This window comes from Mercurialis annua, linkage group LG2, assembly GCF_937616625.2.
Source record: "Mercurialis annua linkage group LG2, ddMerAnnu1.2, whole genome shotgun sequence".
NCBI lineage: Eukaryota > Viridiplantae > Streptophyta > Magnoliopsida > Malpighiales > Euphorbiaceae > Mercurialis > Mercurialis annua.
The window spans coordinates 25,490,501-25,512,163 of NC_065571.1; the positions used below are offsets into that span (position 1 = coordinate 25,490,501).

A 21,663-nucleotide genomic window follows, 5' to 3' on the forward strand; every position below is an offset into this window, starting at 1 on the left:
GCTTGGATTTGTTTCGTAACGTTTGTAAACGTTTAGCTTAAATTGCTAAAAAGGTGAAACGCCTGGATTTGTTTCATAAGGTTTGTAAACGTTAGGCATAAATTGCAAAAAAGGTGAAACATTTGAATTTGTTTCAAATTGCTAAAAAGGTGAAACATTTGGATTTGTTTCATAACCTTTGTAAATGTTTGGCTTAAATCGCTAAAAAGGTGACACGTTTGGATTTGTTTCGTAACGTTTGTAAACGTTTGGCTTAAATCGCTAAAAATGTGAAACGTTTGGATTTGTTCGTTAACATTTGTAAACATTTGGATTAAATTGCTAAAAAGGGGAAACGCTTGGATTTGTTTCGTAACGTTTGTAAAGGTTTGGCTTATATTGCTATAAAGGTGAAACGCATGGATTTGCTTTGTAATGTTTGTAAACGTTTTGCTTAAATTGTTAAAATGGTGAAACACTTGGTTTTGATTTGTAACGTTTGCGAACATTTGGTTTAAATCGCTAAAAATGGGAAATGTTTAAAGTTTTTTCGTAACGTTTTAAACGTTTGGTTTTGTTTCGTAAAGTTTATAAATGTTTTGCTTTAATCGCTAAAAGGTGAAACATTTGGGTTTGTTTCGTAACGTTTGTAAATGTTTGGCCTAAATCGCTACAAAGGTGAAACGTTTTGGATTTGTTACATAACATCTATAAACGTTTGGCCTAAATAGCTAAAAAGGTGAAAATTTTGGTTTTGTTTCGTAACGGTTGTAAATGTTTTGGGTTTGGATTTATTTCGTAACGTTTGTTTTAAATCGCTAAATAGGTGAAACATTTGGATTTGTTTCGTAATGTTTTTAAACGATTGGTTTTATTTCGTAATGTTTGTAAACGTTTGGCTTAAATCGCTAAAAATGTGAAACGTTTGAATTTATTTCGTAACATTTTAAACGTTTAGTTTTGTTTCGTAACGTTTGTAAACGTTTGGCTTAAATCGCTAAAAAGGTGAAACGTTTGGATTCGTTTCGTAACGTTTGTAAACGTTTGGCTTAAATTGCACAAAAGGTGAAACGTTTGGATTTGTTTCGTAAGATTTCTAAACGTTTGGCTTTAATCGCTAAAAAGGTGAAACATTTGAATTTGTTTATTAAAGTTAATAAACGTTTGGCTTAAATCGCTAAAAAGGTGAAATGTTTAGATTTGTTTCGTAACGTTTTAAACGTTTGGCTTAAATCAAAAATATGGGGAAACATTGTGATTAGTTTCGTAATGTTTGTAAATGTTTGACTTAAATCGCTAAAAAGGTGAAACGTTTGGATTTATTTCGTAATGTTTGCAAACGTTTGGCTTATATTGCTAAAAAGGTGAAATGCTTTGATTTGTTCTGTAACATTTGTAAACATTTGGCTTAAATCGCTAAAAAGGGGCAACGTTTGGATTTGTTTCGTAATGTTTGTAAACGTTTGGCTTCTATCGCAAAAAAGGGGGAACGTTTGGATTTGTTTTGTAACATTTGTAAACGTTTGGCTTAAATTTCTAAAATGGGAAAACGTTTGGATTTGTTTTGTAACGTTTGTAAACGTTTGACTTAAATAGCTAAAATGTTGAAACGTTTGGATTTGTTTTGTAACGTTTGTAAACGTTTGGCTTAAATAACTAAAATGGAGAAACGTTTGGATTTGCTTCGTGATGTTTGTAAACATTTGAATTTGTTTCATAACGTTTGTAAACATTTGGTTTTGTTTCGTAACATTTATAAACGTTATGTTTAAATCGCTAAATTGGGGAAACATTTGGATTTGTTTCTTCACATTTCTAAACGTTTGGCTTCAATCGCTAAAAAGGTGAAACGTTTGGATTTGTTTCGTTACGTTTGCAAACGTTTGGCTTAAATTGCAAAAAATGTGAAAAGTTTCTTTTTGTTATGTAATGTTTGTAAGCGATTGGATATGTTTCGTAACGTTTGGCTTAAATTACTAAAAAGGTGAAACGCTTGGATTGTTTCATAACGTTTGAAAACGTTTGGCTTAAATTTTTAAAAAGGTAAAATGCTTGGATTTGTTTCGTAACGTTTGTAAACGTTTGGCTTAAAATGGCAAAAAAGGTGAAACGCTTTGTTTTGTTTCGTAATATTTGTAAAGGTTTAGCTTAAATCGCTAAAAAGGTGAAACGTTTGGCTTAAATCGCTAAAAAGGTGAAACATTTGGATTTGTTTCGTAACGTTTGTAAACGATTGGCTTATACCGCTAAAAAAGTGAAACGTTTGCGTTCGTTTACAAACGTTTGGATTCGTTTACAAACGTTTGGATTTAAATTGCTAAAAAGGTGAATGTTTGGATTTGTTTACAAACGTTTAGATTTAAATTGCTAAAAAGGTGAAACGTTTGTAAACATTTGGCTTAAATCGATAAAAATGTGAAACGTTTGGGTTTCTTTTGTAACGTTTGTAAACGTTTGGCTTAAATCGCTAAAAAGGTCAAACATTTTGTTTTGTTTCGTAATGTTTGTAAACGTTTGGTTTAAATTGCTAAAAAGATTAAATGCTTGGATTTGTTTCGTAACATTTGTAAACGTTTGACTTAAATTGCTAAAAAGGTGAAACACTTGGATTTTTTTCATAACGTTTGTAAACGTTTGACTTAAATCGCTAAAATGGTGAAACATTTGGATTTGGTTCGCAACTTTTGTAAACGTTTGGCATATATCGCCAAAAAGGTGAAATGTTTCGATTTGTTTCGTAACATTTCAAACATTTTGCTTAAATCACTCAAATGGGGAAATATTTGGATTTGTTTCATAACGTTTGTAAACGTTTGGCTTAAATTGCTAAAGAAGTGAAATGGTTGGTTTTGTTTCGAAATGTTTGTAAATTTTCGGCTTAAATCGCTAAAAAGGTTAAACGTTTGGATTTGTTTCGTAACGTTTGTAAACATTTGGCTTAAATAGCTAAAAAGGTGAAACAATTTGTTTTGTAACCTTAATAAATGTTTAGGTTAAATTACTAGAAAGGTGAAACGCTTGGATTTGTTTCAGAACGTTTTTAAACGTTTGGCTTAAATTTCTAAAAAGGTGAAACGCTTGGATTTGTTTCGCAACGTTTGGCTTAAAATGGCTAAAAAAGTGAAATGCTTGGTTTTGTTTCGTAACATTTGTAAAGGTATGGCTTAAATCGCTAAAAATGTGGAATGTTTGAATTTGTTTCGTAACGTTTTAAACATTTGTTTTTGTTTCATAACGTTTGTAAATGTTTGACCTAAATAGCTAAAAATGTGAAACATTTGGATTTGTTTTGTAACGTTTGTAAACGTTTGGCTTAAATTGCTAAAAAGGCAAAACGTTTGGATTTGTTTCGTAACGTTTGTAATCTCTTGGCATAAATTGCTATAAAGGGGAAACGTTGGGATTTGATTCGTAACGTTTGTAAACGTTTGGCTTCTATCGCTAAAATGTTTCAACGTTTGGATTTGTTTTGTAATGTTTGTAAACGTTTCGTTTAAATCACTAAAAAGGTTCAACGTTTGGATTTATTTCCTAATGTTTGTAAACGTTTGGATTAAATCGCTAAAAAGGTGAGACGTTTGGATTTGTTTCGTAACGTTTGTAAACGTTTGGCTTAAATTGCTAAAAAGGTGAAACGCTTGGATTTGTTCGTAACGTCTGTAAACGTTTGGCTGAAATTGCTAAAAAGGTGAAACGCTTGGATTTTTTTTGCAACGTTGGTAAACGTTTGTCTTAAATTGCTAAAAATATGGAACGCTTGGATTTGTTTCATAACCTTTCTAAATGTTTGGCTTAAATTGATAAAAAGGTGAAACATTTGGATTTGTTTTATAACGTTTTTAAACGTTTGGCTTAAATTGATAAAAAGGTGAAACATTTGGATTTGTTTTATAACGTTTTTAAACGTTTGACTTAAATCGCTAAAAAGGTGATACATTTGGATTTGCTTCGTAAGGTTTGTAAACGTATGGCTTAAATTGCTAAAAAGGCGAAACGCTTGGATTTGTTTGGTAATGTTTGTAAACGTTTAGCTTAAATTGCTAAAAAGGTGACACGTTTGGATTTGTTTCGTAACGTTTGTAAACGTTTGGCTTAAATTGCTAAAAAGGTGAAACGCTAGGACTTGTTTCGTAACGTTTGTAAATGTTTTGCTTAAATTGCTAAAAACGCGAAACGCTTGGTTTTGTTTCGTAACGTTTGTAAAATGTTTGGCTTAAATCGCAAAAAAGGTGAACCGCTTGGATTTGTTTCGCAACGATTGTGAACATTTAGCCTAAATTACTAAAAAAGGTGAATAAATTGCTAAAAAGGTGAAACGCTTTGTTTTGTTTCGCTAAAGTTTTGGCTTAAATCGCTATGATGTGAAACGTTTGAATTTGTTTCATAACGTTTCAAACGTTCGGTTTTGTTTCGTAACGTTTGTAAACGTTTGGCTTAAATCGGTAAAAGGGGAAACGTTTCGATTTGTTTTGTAACGTTTGTAAACGTTTGGCTTAAATTGCTAAAAAGGAGAAACGTTTGGATTTGTTTCGTAATGTTTGTAAACGTTTGGCTTAAATCGCTAAAAAGGTGAAACATTTGGATTTGTTTCGTAACGTTTGTAAACGTTTGGCTTAAATCACTAAAAAGGGGAAACATTTGGATTTGTTTTGTAACGTTTGTAACGTTTGGCTTCAATCACTAAAAAGGAGAAACGTTTAGATTTCTTTCATAACGTTTGTAAACGTGTGGCTTAAATCGCTAAAAAGTTGAAATGTTTGGATTTGTTTTGTAACTTTTGTAAACGTTTGGCTTAAATTGCTAAAAAGGTGAAACGCTTGGATTTGTTCGTAACGTTGTAAACGTTTGGCTGAAATTGCTAAAAAGGTGAAACGCTTGGATTTTTTTCGCAACGTTGGTAAACGTTTGTCTTAAATTGCTAAAAATGTGGAACGCTTGGATTTGTTTCATAACCTTTCTAAATGTTTGGCTTAAATTGCTAAAAAGGTGAAACGCTTGGATTTGTTCGTAACGTCTGTAAACGTTTGGCTGAAATTGCTATAAAGGTGATACATTTGGATTTGTTTCTTTACTTTTGTAAACGTATGGCTTAAATTGCTAAAAAGGCTAAACGCTTGGATTTGTTTGGTAATGTTTGTAAACGTTTGGCTTAAATTGCTAAAAAGGTGACACGTTTGGATTTGTTTCGTAACGTTTGTAAACGTTTGGCTTAAATTGCTAAAAAGGTGAACACTTGGATTTGTTTCGTAACCTTTGTAAATGTTTGACTTAAATTGCTAAAAAGGTGAAATGCTTGGATTTGTTTCGTAACGTTTGTAAACGTTTGGGTTAAATTTCTTAAAATGTGAAACGCTTGAATTTTGTTTTGGAACGTTTGTAAACGTTTGGCTTAAATTGCTAAAATGGTGAAATGTTTGGATTTGTTTCGTAACGTTTGTAAATGTTTTGCTTAAATTGCTAAAAAAGCGAAACGCTTGGTTTTGTTTCGTAAAGTTTGTAAAATGTTTGGCTTAAATTGCAAAAAAGGTGAACCGCTTGGATTTGTTTCGCAACGATTGTGAACATTTAGTCTAAATTACTAAAAAAGGTGAATAAATTGCTAAAAAGATTAAACGCTTTGTTTTGTTTCGTAACATTTCTAAAGTTTTGGCTTAAATCGCTATAATGTGAAACGTTTGAATTTGTTTCATAACGTTTTAAACGTTTGGTTTTGTTTCGTAACGTTTGTAAACGTTTGGCTTAAATCGTTAAAAGGGGAAACGTTTTGATTTTTTTTGTAACGTTTGTAAACGTTTGGCTTAAATTGCTAAAAAGGAGAAACGTTTGGATTTGTTTCCTAATGTTTGTAAATGTTTGGCTTAAATCGCTAAAAAGGTGAAACATTTGGATTTATTTCGTAACGTTTGTAAACGTTTGGCTTAAATCACTAAAAAGGGGAAACATTTGGATTTGTTTTATAACGTTTGTAAACGTTTGGCTTAAATCACTAAAAAGGGGAAATGTTTGGATTTGTTTCGTAACGTTTGTAAACGTTTGTATTAAATCGCTAAAGAGTTGAAATGTTGGGATTTGTTTTGTAACTTTTGTAAACGTTTGGCTTAAATTGCTAAAAAGGTGAAACGCATGGATTTGTTCGTAACGTTTGTAAACGTTTGGTTGAAATTGCTAAATAGGTGAAACGCTTGGATTTTTTTCGCAACGTTGGTAAACGTTTGTCTTAAATTGCTTAAAATATGGAACGCATGGATTTGTTTCATAACCTTTCTAAATGTTTGGCTTAAATTGATAAAAAGGTGAAACATTTGGATTTGTTTCATAGCGTTTGTAAACGTTTGACTTAAATCGCTAAAAAGGTGATACATTTGGATTTGTTTCGTAACGTTTGTAAACGTATGGCTTAAATTGCTAAAAAGGCGAAACGCTTGGATTTGTTTGGTAATGTTTGTAAACGTTTGGCTTAAATTGCTAAAAAGGTGACACATTTGGATTTATTTCATAACGTTTGTAAACGTTTGGCTTAAATTGCTAAAAAGGTGAAACGCTTGGATTTGTTTCGTAAAGTTTGTAAATGTTTGACTTAAATTGCTAAAACAGTGATACACTTGGATTTGTTTCGTAACGTTTGTAAACGTTTGGGTTAAATTGCCTAAAATGTGAAACACTTGAATTTGTTTTGGAACGTTTGTAAACGTTTGGCTTAAATTGCTAAAAAGGTGAAACTCTTGGATTTGTTTCGTAACGTTTGTAAATGTTTTGCTTAAATTGCTAAAAAAGCGAAACGCTTGGTTTTATTTCGTAATGTTTGTAAAATGTTTGTCTTAAATCACAAAAAGGTGAACCGCTTGGATTTGTTTCGCAACGTTTGTGAACATTTAGCCTAAATTACTAAAAAAGGCGAATAAATTGCTAAAAAGGTGAAACGTTTTGTTTTGTTTCGTAACATTTCTAAAGTTTTGGCTTAAACCGCTAAGATAGGAAACGTTTGAATTTGTTTCATAACGTTTTAAACGTTTGGTTTTGTTTCGTAACGTTTGTAAACGTTTGGCTTAAATCGTTAAAAGGGGAAACGTTTTGATTTGTTTTGTAACGTTTGTAAACGTTTGGCTTAAATTGCTAAAAATTAGAAACGTTTGGATTTGTTTCGTAATGTTTGTAAACGTTTGGCTTAAATAGCTAAAAAGATGAAATATTTGGATTTGTTTCGTAACGTTTGTAAACGTTTGGCTTAAATCACTAAAAAGGTGAAACATTTGGATTTGTTTTATAACGTTTGTAAACGTTTGGCTTAAATCACTAAAAAAGGGAAACGTTTGGATTTGTTTCGTAACGTTTGGAAACGTTTGGCTTAAATCGCTAAAAAGTTGAAATGTTTGGATTTGTTTTGTAACTTTTGTAAACGTTTGGCTTAAATTGCCAAAAAGGGGAAATGCTTGGATTTGTTTCGTAGCGTTTGTAAACGTTTGGCTGAAATTGCTAATAAGGCGAAATGCTTGGATTTTTTCGTAACGTTGGCTTAAATTGCAAAAAATGTGAAACATTTTGATTTGTTTCATCACCTTTGTAAATGTTTGACCTAAATCGCTAAAAAGGTGAAACGTTTGGATTTGTTTCGTAAGGTTTGTAAACGTTTGGCTTCTATCGCTAAAAAGGTGTGAAACGTTCGGATTTGTTTCATATCGTTTGTAAACGTTTGGCTTCAATCGCTAAAAAGGTGAAACGCTTGGATTTTTTTCGTAACGTTTGTAAACGTTTGGCATAAATCGCTAAAAAGGGGAAATGTTTGGATTTGTTTCGTATCGTTTTAAACGTTTGTCTTAAATGGCTAAAATTGGGAAGCATTTGGATTTGTTTCGTAACGTTTGTAAACGTTTGTCTTGAATTGCTAAAAAGTTGAAATGTTTGGTTTTTTTTTTGTAACGTTTATAAATGTTCGGCTTAAATCGCTAAAATGGCGAAATGTTTGGATTTGCTTCGTAGCGTTTATAAATGTTTGACTTAAATAGCTAAAAAGGTGAAACGTTTGGATGTGTTTCGTACCGTTTATAAATGTTAGCCTATATCACTAAAAAGGTGAAACGTTTGGATTTGTTTCGTAACGTTTGTAAACGTTTGGTTTAAGTTGCTAAAAAGGTGAAACGCTTGGATTTGTTTCGTGACGCTTGATAAAATTTAGCCTAAATTACTAAAAAAGGTGAATAAATTGCTAAAAAGGTGAAACGCTTGGTTTTGTTTCGTAACATTTGTAAACGTTTGGATTAAATCACTAAAAAAGGGAAACATTTTGATTTGTTTTAAAACATTTGTAAACATTTTGCTTATATTGCTAAAAAGGCGAAACGTTTGGATTTGTTTCGTAACGTTTGGAAACGTTTCGCTTAAATAACTAAAAAGGTGAAACGTTTGGATTTGTTTCGTAACGTCTGTAAACGTTTGGCTTAAATTACTAAAAAGGTTCAACGTTTGGATTTGTTTCGTAACGTTTGTAAACGTTTGTCTTGAATTGCTAAAAAGTTGAAATGTTTGGTTTTTTTCCGTAACGTTTATAAATGTTCGGCTTAAATCGCTAAAAAGGCGAAACGTTTGGATTTGCTTCGTAGCGTTTATAAATGTTTGACTTAAATCGCTAAAAAGGTGAAACGTTTGGATGTGTTTCGTACCGTTTATAAATGTTAGCTTATATCACTAAAAAGGTAAAACGTTTGGATTTGTTTCGTAACGTTTGTAAACGTTTGGCTTAAATTGCTAAAAAGGTGAAACGCTTGGATTTGTTTCGTAACGATTGATAAAATTTAGCCTAAATTACTAAAAAGGGTGAATAAATTGCTAAAAAGGTGAAACGCTTGGTTTTGTTTCGTAACATTTGTAAACGTTTGGCTTAAATCACTAAAAAGGGAAACATTTTGATTTGTTTTAAAACATTTGTAAACATTTTGCTTATATTGCTAAAAAGGCGTAACGTTTGGATTTGTTTCGTAACGTTTGGAAACGTTTCGCTTAAATAACTAAAAAGGTGAAACGTTTGGATTTGTTTCGTAACGTCCGTAAACGGTTGGCTTAAATTGTTAAAAAGGTTCAACGTTTGGATTTGTTTCGCAACGTATGTAAACGTTTGGTTTTAACTGCTAAAAGGTGAAACGCTTGAATTTGTTTCGTAACGTTTGTAAACGCTTAGCTTAAATTGCTAAAAAGGTGAAATGCTTGGATTTGTTTTGTAACGTTTGTAAACGTTTGGCATAAATTGCTAAAAAGGTGAAACATTTGGATTTGTTTCAAATTGCTAAAAAGGTGAAACATTTGGATTTATTTCATAAAGTTTGTAAATGTTTAGCTTAAATCGCTAAAAAGGTGACACGTTTGGATTTGTTTCGTAACGTTTGTTAACATTTGGCTTAAATCGCTAAAATGGTGAAACGGTTGCATTTCTTTCGTAACTTTTGTAAACGTTGTGCTTAAATTTCTAAAAAGGGGAAACACTTGGATTTTTAGAAATATAAGCCAAACGTTTAAAAATGTTATGAAACAAATCCAAGCGTTTCACCTTTTTAGCAATTTAAGCCAAACGTTTACAAACGTTCCAAAACTAATCCAAGAAGTTTCAACTTTTTAGTAATTTAAGCCAAACGTATAAAAACGTTACAAAACTAATCCAAGCGTTTCTCCTATTTAGCAAATTAAGCCAAACGTTTACAAACGTTACGAAACAAATCCAAGCGTTTCACCTTTTTGGCAATTTAACCTAAACGTTTACAAATGTTACGAAACAAATCCAAACGTTTCACATTTTTAGCGATATAAGCCACACGTTTATATACGGTACGAAACAAATCAAAACGTTTCACCTTTTTAGCGATTTAAGCCAAACATTTATAAATGCTACGAAACAAATTCAAACCTTTCACCTTTTTAGCGATTTAAGCCAAAAGTTTACAAACTTTACAAAACAAATCAAGCGTTTTTCATTGTTTAGCAATTTAAGCCAAACATTTACAAACGTTACGAAACAAATAAAAGCGTTTCACCTTTTAAGCAAATTAATCCAAACGTTTACAAAGATTACGAAACAAATCCAAATGTTTCACCTTTTTAGCGATTTACGCCAAACATTTAGAAACGATACGAAAAAAATTTAAACGTTTCACCTTTTTAGTGATTTAAGCCAAACATTTACAAACGTTACGAAACAAATCCAAACATTTCATCTTTTTAGCGAATTAAGCCAAATGGTTACAAACTTTATAAAACAAAACCAAACGTTTCGCCTTTATAGCGATTTATGCCAAACATTTACAAACGTTACGAAACAAATCCAAACGTTTCCCCTTTTTAGCGATTTAAGCAAAACGATTACAAACGTTAAGAAACAAAACCAAACATCTAAACGTTACGAAACAAATCCAAACGTTTTACATTTTTAGCGATTTAGGCCAAACCTTTACAAATGTTACGAAACAAAACCAAGCATTACACCTTTTTAGCAATTTAAGCCAAATGTTTACAAATTTTACGAAACAAAACCAAGCGTTTCACCTATTTAGCAATTTAAGACAAATGTTTACAAACGTTACCAAAAAAATCCAAACGTTTCCCCTTTTTAGCGATATAAGCCAAACGTTTACAAAGGTTATGAAACAAATCCAATTCTTTCACCTTTTTAGCAATTTAAGCCATACGTTTACAAACGTTACGAAACAAATCAAAGCGTTTTATTGCTATAAAGGGGAAACGCTTATATTGCTATAAAGGGGAAACGCTTTGATTTGCTTTGTAATGTTTGTAAACGTTTTGCTTAAATTGCTAAAATTGTGAAACGCTTGGTTTTGATTTGTAATGTTTGCAAACCTTTGGCTTAAATCGCTAAAAATGGGAAAAGTTTAAATTTTTTTCATAATGTTTTAAACGTTTGATTTTGTTTCGTAAAGTTTATAAATGTTTGGCTTTAATCGCTAAAAGGTGAAACGTTTGGATTTGTTTCGTAACGTTTGTAAATGTTTGGCCTAAATCGCTAAAAAGGAGAAACATTTAGATTTGTTACATAACATCTGTAAACGTTTGGCCTAAATCGCTAAAAAGGTAAAAAAATTGGTTTTGTTTCGTAACGGTTGTAAATGTTTTGGGTTTGGATTTATTTCGTAACGTTTGTAAACATTTATTTTAAATCGCTAAATAGGTGAAACGTTTGGATTTGTTTCGTAACGTTTTTAAACGATTGGTTTTATTTCGTAATGTTTGTAAACGTTTGGCTTAAATCGCTAAAAATGTGAAACTCTTAGATTTATTAAACGTTTAGTTTTGTTTCGTAACGTATGTAAACGTTTGGCTTAAATCGCTAAAAAGGCGAAACGTTTGGATTTGTTTCGTAACGTTTGTAAACGTTTGGCTTAAATTGCTAAAAAGGTGAAACGTTTGGATTTGTTTCGTAAGATTTCTAAACGTCTGGCTTTAATCGCTAAAAAGGTGAAACATTTGAATTTGGTTCGTAAAGTTTGTAAACGTTTGGCTTAAATCGCTAAAAAGGTGAAACGTTTAGATTTGTTTTGTAACGTTTTAAACGTTTGGCTTAAATCGAAAAAATGGGGAAACATTGTGATTTGTTTCGTAATGTTTATAAATGTTTGACTTAAATCGCTAAAAAAGTGAAACGTTTGGATTCGTTTCGTAATGTTTGCAAACGTTTGGCTTATATTGCTAAAAACGTGAAACGCTTGATTTGTTCTGTAACGTTTGTAAACATTTGGCTAAATCTCTAAAAAGAGGAAACGTTTGGATTTGTTTCGTAATATTTGTAAACGTTTGGCTTCAATCGAAAAAAAAAGAAACGTTTGGATTTGTTTCGTAACATTTGTAAACGTTCGCCTTAAATTGCTAAAATGGGAAAACGTTTGGATTTGTTTCGTAACGTTTGTAAACGTTTGGCTTAAATAGCTAAAAAGGTGAAACGTTTGGATTTGTTTCGTAACGCTTGTAAACGTTTGGCTTAAATAACTAAAATGGAGAAACGTTTGGATTTGTTTCGTAACGTTTGTAAACATTTGGATTTGTTTCATAACGTTTGTAAACATTTGGTTTTGTTTCGTAACGTTTATAAACGTTATGCTTAAATCGCTAAATTGGGGAAACATTTGGATTTGTTTCTTCACATTTCTAAACGTTTGGCTTCAATCGCTAAAAAGGTGAAACGTTTGGATTTGTTTCGTTACGTTTGTAAACGTTTGGCTTAAATTGCAAAAAATATTGGAAGTTTATTTTTGTTATGTAATGTTTGTAAACGATTTGATATGTTTCGTAACGTTTTTAAACGTTTGGCTTGAATTACTAAAAAGGTGAAACGCTTGGATTGTTCCATAACGTTTGAAAACGTTTGGCTTAAATTTCTAAAAAGGTGAAACGCTTGGATTTGTTTCGTAACATTTGTAAACGTTTGGCTTAAAATGGCTAAAAAGTTGAAATGCTTGGTTTGTTTCGTAATATTTGTAAAGGTTTGGCTTAAATCGCTAAAAATGTGGAACGTTTGGATTTGTTTCGTAACGTTTTAAACGTTTGATTTTGTTTCGTAACGTTTGGAAACGTTTTGTTTAAATCACTAAAAAGGTGAAACGTTTGGATTTGTTTCGTAAAGTTTGTTAACGTTTGGCTTAAATTGCTAAAAAGGCGAAACAATTGGATTATTTTGTACCGTTTGTAATCGTTTGGCTTAAATCGTTAAAAAGGCGAAACGTTTGGATTTGTTTTGTAGCGTTTGTGAACGTTTGGCTTAAATCGGGAAAAAGATTCAACATTTGGAATTTTTTTGTAACGTTTGTAAACGTTTGTTTTAAATCACTAAAAAGGTTCAACGTTTGGATTTGTTTCGTAACATTTGTAAACGTTTGGCTTAATTTGCTAAAAAGGCGAAACATTTGGATTTTTTTGTACTGTTTGTAATCGTTTGGCTTAAACTGCAAAAAAGGTGAAACGCTTGGTTTAATTTGTTTCGTAACGTTTGTAAACGTTTAACTTAAATCGCTAAAATGTGAAACATTTGGATTTGTTTCGTAACGTTTGTAAATGTCAGACTTAAATCGCTAAAAAGGTGAAACGTTTGGATTTTTTTTGTAACGTTAGTAAACGATTCGCTTAAACCGCTAAAAAGGTGAAACGTTTGGATTCGTTTACAAATGTTTGGATTCGTTTACAAACGTTTGGATTTAAATTGCTAAAAAGGTGAACGTTTGGATTTGTTTACAAATGTTTGGATTTAAATTGCTAAAAAGGTGAAACGTTTGGAATCGTTTCGTAACGTTTGTAAACGTTTTGCTTAAATCGCTAAAAATGTGAAACGTTTGGGTTTCTTTTGTAACGTTTGTAAACGTTTGGCTTATATCGCTAAAAAGGTCAAACATTTTGTTCTGTTTCGTAACGTTTGTAAACGTTTGGTTTAAATTGCTATAAAGGTTAAACGCTTGGATTTGTTTCTTAACATTTGTAAACGTTTGACTTAAATCGCTAAAATGGTGAACGTTTGGATTTGTTTCGTAACTTTTGTAAACGTTTTGCTTAAATCGCTAAAAAGGTGAAACATTTGGATATGTTTTGTACCGTTTGTAAACGTTTGGCTTCAATCGCTAAAAAGGGGAAACGTTTGGATTTGTTTCGCAACGTTTGTAAACGGTTGGCATATATCGCCAAAAAGGTGAAATGTTTGGATTTGTTTCATAACATTTCAAACATTTAGCTTAAATCACTCAAATGGGGAAATATTTGGATTTGTTTCGTAACGTTTGTAAACGTTTGGTTTAAATTGCTAAAAAGGTGAAATGTTTGGTTTTGTTTCGTAACGTTTGTAAACTTTCGGCTTAAATCGCTAAAAAGGTTAAACGTTTGGATTTGTTTCGTAACGTTTGTAAACGTTTGGCTTAAATTGATATGTTAGTGTGCTGGAACATTAGAGGGATTAGTAATGCCCTCAAGCAATCTGAGATCATTTCTCTAATTGCTCTAAATAGGTTGAAGATGGTTGGTTTAGTAGAGACTAGAGTTAATAGTTCTAAGTTTGATTCAGTTTGGAGTAAGATGAAAAGTAAGTTGCCAGGTTGGGAGATAATCAATAACTATGTGTGTTCTAGTATGGGCAGAATCTGGATCATTTATAATAAGAATGATATAGTTGTCAGCCCTGTTGTAACTCATAACCAATTTATCCATTGTAGAATTGATTGTGATTATACTACCTTCTATTGCACTGTTGTTTATGGATCTTAGATAGCTGCAGATAGAACTGAGTTGTGGAATAATATATCTCTTATTAGTCAGTCTATAGATGATAAATGGATTGTAATTGGGGATTTCAATGCTGTAATGAATGATGGTAATAGGTTGGGTGGCAATATGATTGACATTAATGCTGCTGATGAATTTAAGAACTGTGTTCATGATTCAAATCTTATGGAACTAATGAGAACTGGTAATAGTTTCACTTGGTGTAATAACCAAATTGGTGAGAGTAGGATTTGGAGGAGATTGGATTGGTGTTTCATTAATGATTAGTGGAATAGCTATTGGAATGATTCTTACTATGATGTTAAAAGCCTATCACTCCCCTCTTATTGTTCATCTTGTTAGTAATAGGGTGAGAAAGGTGTCTTTCAGATTCTTTAATGTTTGGAGTGAGCATCCATCTTTTCGAAACATTGTGACTAGTGGCTGGAATAGAAATGCTTATGGGAACCGTATGAACCAAGTGTATCAGAAGCTTAAATGGCTAAAGAAAGACTTGAGAATGTTAAACAGATTGGAGTTCAGTGATATATCTGATAAAGTTGTGAAAACAAAGGAGTTACTAAGCAGTCTTCAAGCTAATATTCTTGTGGATCCTTTTAATGAATTACTGCATGAAGAGGAAAGAGTTATGTACAAGCATCTCTATAATCAAATGGCTTGGGAAGAAAGCATTATTAGACAGAAATCCAGAATTTCTTGGATTAAATTGGGTGACCAGAATACAAATTTTTTTCATAGGAGTATGATTCAAAGACAAGCTAGGAAAAAGATTATTTCTATAGCTCTCAATAATGGTTCTATCTGTTCTGATCCAGAAAGGATTAAGATGGAAATTGTTAAACACTATGAAAACACTATTGGGTCTTGTTCTCTCAATAGGATCAACTCTGATGCTGAGATGTTTGCTGAAGGTGTTAATCTGAGTGAATCTGACAGAATGGAGTTAGATAAAGAGGTTTCTATAGATGAAATTAAAGAGGCCATTTTCTCCATCAACAATGACAAAGCCCCTGGCCCTGATGGATACAGTAGTGCTTTCTTTAAGAAGTCTTGGAATATAGTTGGAAGTGATATCTCTAAGGCCATCACTGATTTCTTCTCAAATGGAAGAATGCATAAGCATACCAATTCAACCTCCATTACCCTTATTCCTAAAGTGCCTGATCCTAAAATCATTGGTGATTATAGACCCATTGCATGCTGCAATGTGATTTATAAAGGCATTTCAAAGGTTCTGGCTAGAAGGCTTAGCAGGGTTATTGGGAAAATTGTCAATCCTTGTCAATCTGCTTTTGTGCCTGGGAGATGCATCTCTGATAACATCGTTTTAGCTCATGAGATAGTGAGAAATTATCACAGAGGGAAAGACAATGCGTGTGCAATCAAAGTTGACATCCAGAAGGCGTATGATACAGTAGCTTGGGATTTTATTGAAGAGATCCTTATTGGTTTCAGGTTCCCCAGGAAGTTTACAACTCTAGTCATGACCTGCATCAGGACTGCCATGTTCTCAATAATGGTTAATGGAGAATCTGTAGGTTTTTTTCCTGGTAAGAAGGGCCTAAGGCAGGGGGACCCCATATCCCCCTTAATCTTTATTCTTTGCATGGAGTTTTTTTCAAGAATTATGCAGAACAGTACAAAGGAAGGGTCTGGTTACACCTATCACAAAGGTTGTAATAGAATTAAGCTAACTCACCTGGCTTTTGCAGATGATCTGCTAATTTTCAGCAATGGGGATCCTGCATCCATTAGCATTATCAACAATGCTATCAATAAGTTCTCTTCTTGTTCAGGTTTAAAGCCTAATCATCATAAAAGCTCTATATTTTTCAATGGGCCTGCTGGTGATCAGAAATCTGCTCTGCTTAATATCCTGGATTTTCAGGAGGGTGAATTACCTGTCAAATATGTAGGTCTGCCTCTTTTTTCTACTAGACTATCCAAAGAGCACTGTAATAGCTTAATTCAAAGAATAACAAGTAGAGTGTCAGCTTGGAACTCCAGAAGTTTGTCCTATGCAGGAAGACTTCAATTGATCAACTAAGTGCTTCTCAGTATGCACATTTATTGGTGCTCAGTGTTTTTTCTTCCTAAAGCAGTAATTCATGGAGTTGAAGCAATCTGTAGAAGATACCTTTGGCATGGTGTGCATAGCACTAAAAGAGGTGAGCTGGTTAAATGGAGTTCAGTAAGCACTGGGAAGTGTTGTGGTGGTTTGGGAATTAAACCAATCCATATATGGAATAAAGCTGCTGTTTCTAAGCATATTTGGGAGTTGATTTCAGAGAAGCCTTCCATGTGGGCTAGCTGGGTCAATGCTAACAAGCTCAGGAAACTGAGTTTTTGGGGAATTACCAAACCTCATGACTGCTCCTGGTCATGGAGGAATTTGTTGAAGATCAGAAGTGAGGTCAAGCCTATGTTTGAGTATAAGCTAGGCAATGGGAAGAAGTTTCAATTTTGGAATGACCCTTGGGTAGGAGGAAAGTCTTTGGTGGAAAGATTTCCTAACATTAATATTGTTGACTCAGATGTTCCTAAAGAAACAAAGGTTTTCAAGCTTTGGAGGAATAACTGTTTGTCCTTTCCAGACCCTATGGATGACCATACTCTTGATGCTGGGAATTACATTCAAAGCAATTACAAAATCAACAATACTACCGATGATAAAATAGTGTGGAAAGCTCAGAATAATGGATACTTTTCTATTAAAAGTGCCTGGAGTTTCTTAGCTGGTGTTTGTGAGAAGGTTACTTGGCATTCTTTAATTTGGTTTGCAGGTCAAATCCCCAGATACTCGTTTATCACTTGGCTGGCCATTTTGAATAGATTAAACACCAGGGACAAACTTGCAAGATGGAGTGTAATCAACTCTGCTATGTGTGTGTTTTGTAATGCTCACAGTGAGTGCACTGAGCACCTCTTTTTTAGATGTGATTTTTCTGCTGATGTCTGGAGGAGAACTCTGGATGTCTTGGGATTCCAGAGGCAAGCTTTTGACTGGAGAAGAGAGGTGAGCTTCTTTACCAGAAGATCAAAAGGAAAATCCAGGATTGCTAAGACCAGGAAGATCTGGTTCACTGCCACAGTTTATCATCTGTGGATAGCCAGGAATGATGTTATTTTCAACCAAAAAACAGACACTTGTGATCAAATCTTTGAGAAGATCAGGAAGGCAGTTGAAGCTAGACTGAATTAGAAGTGCTCTGTTTTGGGTTTTGAGTGGGAGGGTAGCAGGGAGCCTTGGTAGGCTGATTTGTGTCTTTTTTTGGTTTTGGTTAGCTGAGCTTCTCAGGTTGTGTCCTGGTTTTGCCTTTGGGCTGTTGTATGTGGCCTTTTTGTTCAAGCAATAATAAAATTGCTATTTTGGTGATTGACCAAAAAAAAATTTGTTTCATAACCTTTATAAATGTTTAGGTTAAATTACTAGAAAGGTGAAAAGCTTGGAATTGTTTCAGAACATTTGTAAACGTTTGGCTTAAATTTCTAAAAAGGTGAAACGCTTGGATTTGTTTCGCAACAGTTGGCTTAAAATGGCTAAAAAAGTGAAACGCTTGGTTTTGTTTCGTAACAATTGTAATGGTATGGCTTAAATCGCTAAAAATGTGGAATGTTTAGATTTCTTTCGTAACGTTTTAAACATTTGTTTTTGTTTCGTAACGTTTGTAAATGTTTGACCTAAATCTCTAAAAAGGTGAAACGTTTGGATTTGTTTTGTAACGTTTGTAAACGTTTGGCTTAAATTGCTAAAAAGGCAAAACGTTTGGATTTGTTTCGTAACGTTTGTAATCATTTGGCTCAAATCGTTAAAAAGGGGAAACGTTTGGATTTGTTTCGTAACGTTTGCAAACCTTTGGCTTCCATCGCTAAAATGGTTCAACCTTTGGATTTGTTTTGTAACGTTTGTAAACGTTTGGCTTAAATCACTAAAAAGGTTCAACGTTTGGATTTGTTTCCTAACGTTTGGATTAAATCACTAAAAAGGTGAAACGTTTGGATTTGTTTCCTAACGTTTGTAAACGTTTGTCTTAAATTGCTAAAAATGTGGAACGCTTGGATAAAAAGGTGAAACATTTGGATTTGTTTCATAACGTTTGTAAACGTTTGGCTTAATTCGCTAAAAAGGTGACACATTTGGATTTGTTTCGTAACGTTTGTAAACGTATGGCTTAAATTGCTAAAAATGTGAAACGCTTGGATTTGTTTGGTAATGTTTGTAAACGTTTGGCTTAAATTGCTACAAAGATGAAACGTTTGGATTTGTTTCGTAACGTTTGTAAACGTTTGGCTTAAATTGCTAAAAAGGTGAAACGCTTGGATTTGTTTCGTAACGTTTGTAAATGTTTGACTTAAATTGCTAAAAATTGAAACGCTTGGATTTGTTTCGTAACGTTTGTAAACGTTTGGGTTAAATTGCTTAAAATGTGAAACGCTTGAATTTGTTTTTGGAACGTTTGTAAACCTTTCGCTTAAATTGCTAAAAAGGTGAAACGATTGGATTTGTTTCGTAACGTTTGTAAATGTTTTGCTTAAATTGCTAAAAACGCAAAACGCTTGGTTTTGTTTCGTAACGTTTGTAAAGGTTTGGCTTAAATCGCAAAAAAGATGAGCCGCTTGGATTTGTTTCGCAACGATTGTGAATATTTAGCCTAAATTACTAAAAAAGGTGAATAAATTGCTAAAAAAGTGAAACGCTTGGTTTTATTTCGTAACATTTCTAATGTTTTGGCTTAAATCGCTATGATGTGAAACGTTTGAATTTGTTTCATAACGTTTTAAACGTTTGGTTTTGTTTCGTAAAGTTTTTAAACGTTTGGTTTTGTTTCGTAACGTTTGTAAACGTTTGGCTTAAATCGTTAAAAGGTGAAACGTTTCGATTTGTTTTGTAACGTTTGTAAACCTTTGGCTTAAATTGCTAAAAAGGAGAAACGTTTGGATTTGTTTCGTAATTTTTTTAAACGTTTGGCTTAAATCGCTAAAAAGGTGAAACATTTGGATTTGTTTCGTAACGTTTGTAAACGTTTGGCTTAAATCACTAAAAAGGAGAAACATTTGGATTTGTTTTGTAACGTTTGTAAACGCTTGGCTTCAATCACTAAAAAGGGGAAACGTTTGGATTTGTTGCGTAACGTTTGTAAACGTTTTGCTTATATCGCTAAAAATTTGAAATGTTTGGATTTGTTTTGTAACTTTTGTAAACGTTTTGCTTAAATTGCTAAAAAGGGGAAACGCTTGGATTTGTTTCGTAACGTTTGTAAACGTTCGGCTGAAATTGCTAAAAAGGTGAAATGCTTGGATTTTTGTCATAACATTTGTAAACGTTTGACTTAGATTGCAAAAAATGTGAAACATTTTGATTTGTTTCATCACCTTTGTAAATATTTTACCTAAATCGCTAAATATGTGAAACGTTTGGATTTGTTTCGTAACGTTTGTAAACGTTTGGCTTCTATCGCTAAAAAGGTGTGAAACGTTTGGATTTGTTTCGTAACGTTTGTAAACGTTTGGCTTCAATCGCTAAAAAGGTGAAACGCTTGGATTTTTTTCGTAACATTTGCAAACGTTTGGCATAAATTGCTAAAAAGGGGAAATGTTTGGATTTGTTTCGTAACGTTTTAAACGTTTGGCTTAAATGGCTAAAATGGGGAAGCATTTGGATTTGTTTCGTAACGTTTGTAAACGTTTGGCTTGAATTGCTAAAAAGTTGAAATGTTTGGTTTTTTTCGTAACGTTTATAAATGTTCGGCTTAAATCGCTAAAAAGGCGAAACATTTGGATTTGTTTCGTAGCGTTTATAAATGTTTGGCTTAAATCGCTAAAAAGATGAAACGTTTGGATGTGTTTCGTACCGTTTATAAATGTTAGCTTATATCACTAAAAAGGTAAAACGTTTGGATTTGTTTCGTAACGTTTGTAAACGTTTGGGTTAAATTGCTAAAAAGGTGAAACGCTTGGATTTGTTTCTTAACGATTGTTAAAATTTAGCCTAAATTACTAAAAAAGGTGAATAAATTGCTAAAAAGGTGAAACGTTTGGTTTTGTTTCGTAACATTTGTAAACGTTTGGCTTAAATCACTTAAAAAGGGAAACATTTTGATTTGTTTTGAAACGTTTGTAAACATTTTGCTTATATTGCTAAAAAGGCGAAACGTTTGGATTTGTTTCGTAACGTTTGGAAACGTTTCGCTTAAATAACTAAAAAGGTGAAACGTTTGTATTTGTTTCGTAACGTCTGTAAACGTTTGGCTTAAATTGCTAAAAAGGTTCAACGTTTGGATTTGTTTCGTAGCGTTTGTAAACGTTTGGCTTCAATCGCTAAAAAGCTTGGATTTTTTTCGTAACGTTTGTAAACGTTTGGCATAAATTGCTAAAATGGGGAAATGTTTGGATTTGTTTCGTAACGTTTTAAACGTTTGGCTTAAATGGCTAAAATGGGGAAGCATTTGGATTTGTTTCGTAGCGTTTGTAAACGTTTGGCTTGAATTGCTAAAAAGTTGAAATGTTTGGTTTTTTTCGTAACGTTTATAAATGTTCGGCTTAAATCGCTAAAAAGGCGAAACATTTGGATTTGTTTCGTAGCGTTTATAAATGTTTGGCTTAAATCGCTAAAAAGATGAAACGTTTGGATGTGTTTCGTACCGTTTATAAATGTTAGCTTATATCACTAAAAAGGTAAAACGTTTGGATTTGTTTCGTAACGTTTGTAAACGTTTGGGTTAAATTGCTAAAAAGGTGAAACGCTTGGATTTGTTTCTTAACGATTGTTAAAATTTAGCCTAAATTACTAAAAAAGGTGAATAAATTGCTAAAAAGGTGAAACGTTTGGTTTTGTTTCGTAACATTTGTAAACGTTTGGCTTAAATCACTAAAAAAGGGAAACATTTTGATTTGTTTTGAAACGTTTGTAAACATTTTGCTTATATTGCTAAAAAGGCGAAACGTTTGGATTTGTTTCGTAACGTTTGGAAACGTTTCGCTTAAATAACTAAAAAGGTGAAATGTTTGGATTTGTTTCGTAACGTCTGTAAACGTTTGGCTTAAATTGCTAAAAAGGTTCAACGTTTGGATTTGTTTCGTAACGTTTGTAAACGTTTGGGTTTAATTGCTAAATGGTGAAACGCTTGGATTTGTTTCGTAACGTTTGTAAACGCTTAGCTTAAATTGCTAAAAAGGTGAAATGCTTGGATTTGTTTTGTAACGTTTGTAAACGTTTGGCATAAATTGCTAAAAAGGTGAAAGATTTGGATTCGTATAAAATTGCTAAAAAGGTGAAACATTTGGATTTATTTCATAAACTTTGTAAATGTTTAGCTTAAATCGCTAAAAAGGTGACACGTTTGGATTTGTTTCGTAACGTTTGTTAACATTTGGCTTAAATCGCTAAAATGGTGAAACGTTTGGATTTATTTTGTAACGTTTGTAAAC

The 21,663-nt window shown here is 32.7% G+C and overlaps 1 protein-coding gene across 1 annotated transcript in view; it reads left to right on the plus strand.

Annotated features, from left to right (window-relative positions):
- LOC126668378 (uncharacterized) overlaps positions 1 to 17,437 on the plus strand; it is a 44,756-nt gene extending 27,319 nt beyond the window's left edge. Inside the window, exons 5-8 of the mRNA XM_050361584.1 lie at positions 13,962 to 14,136; positions 14,218 to 14,419; positions 14,463 to 16,244; positions 16,317 to 17,437. Coding sequence (XP_050217541.1) covers positions 13,962 to 14,136; positions 14,218 to 14,419; positions 14,463 to 16,244; positions 16,317 to 17,437 — 3,280 coding nt within the window. The remainder of the gene's footprint in view (positions 1 to 13,961; positions 14,137 to 14,217; positions 14,420 to 14,462; positions 16,245 to 16,316) is intronic.
- The last annotated feature ends 4,226 nt before the right edge of the window (positions 17,438 to 21,663 follow it).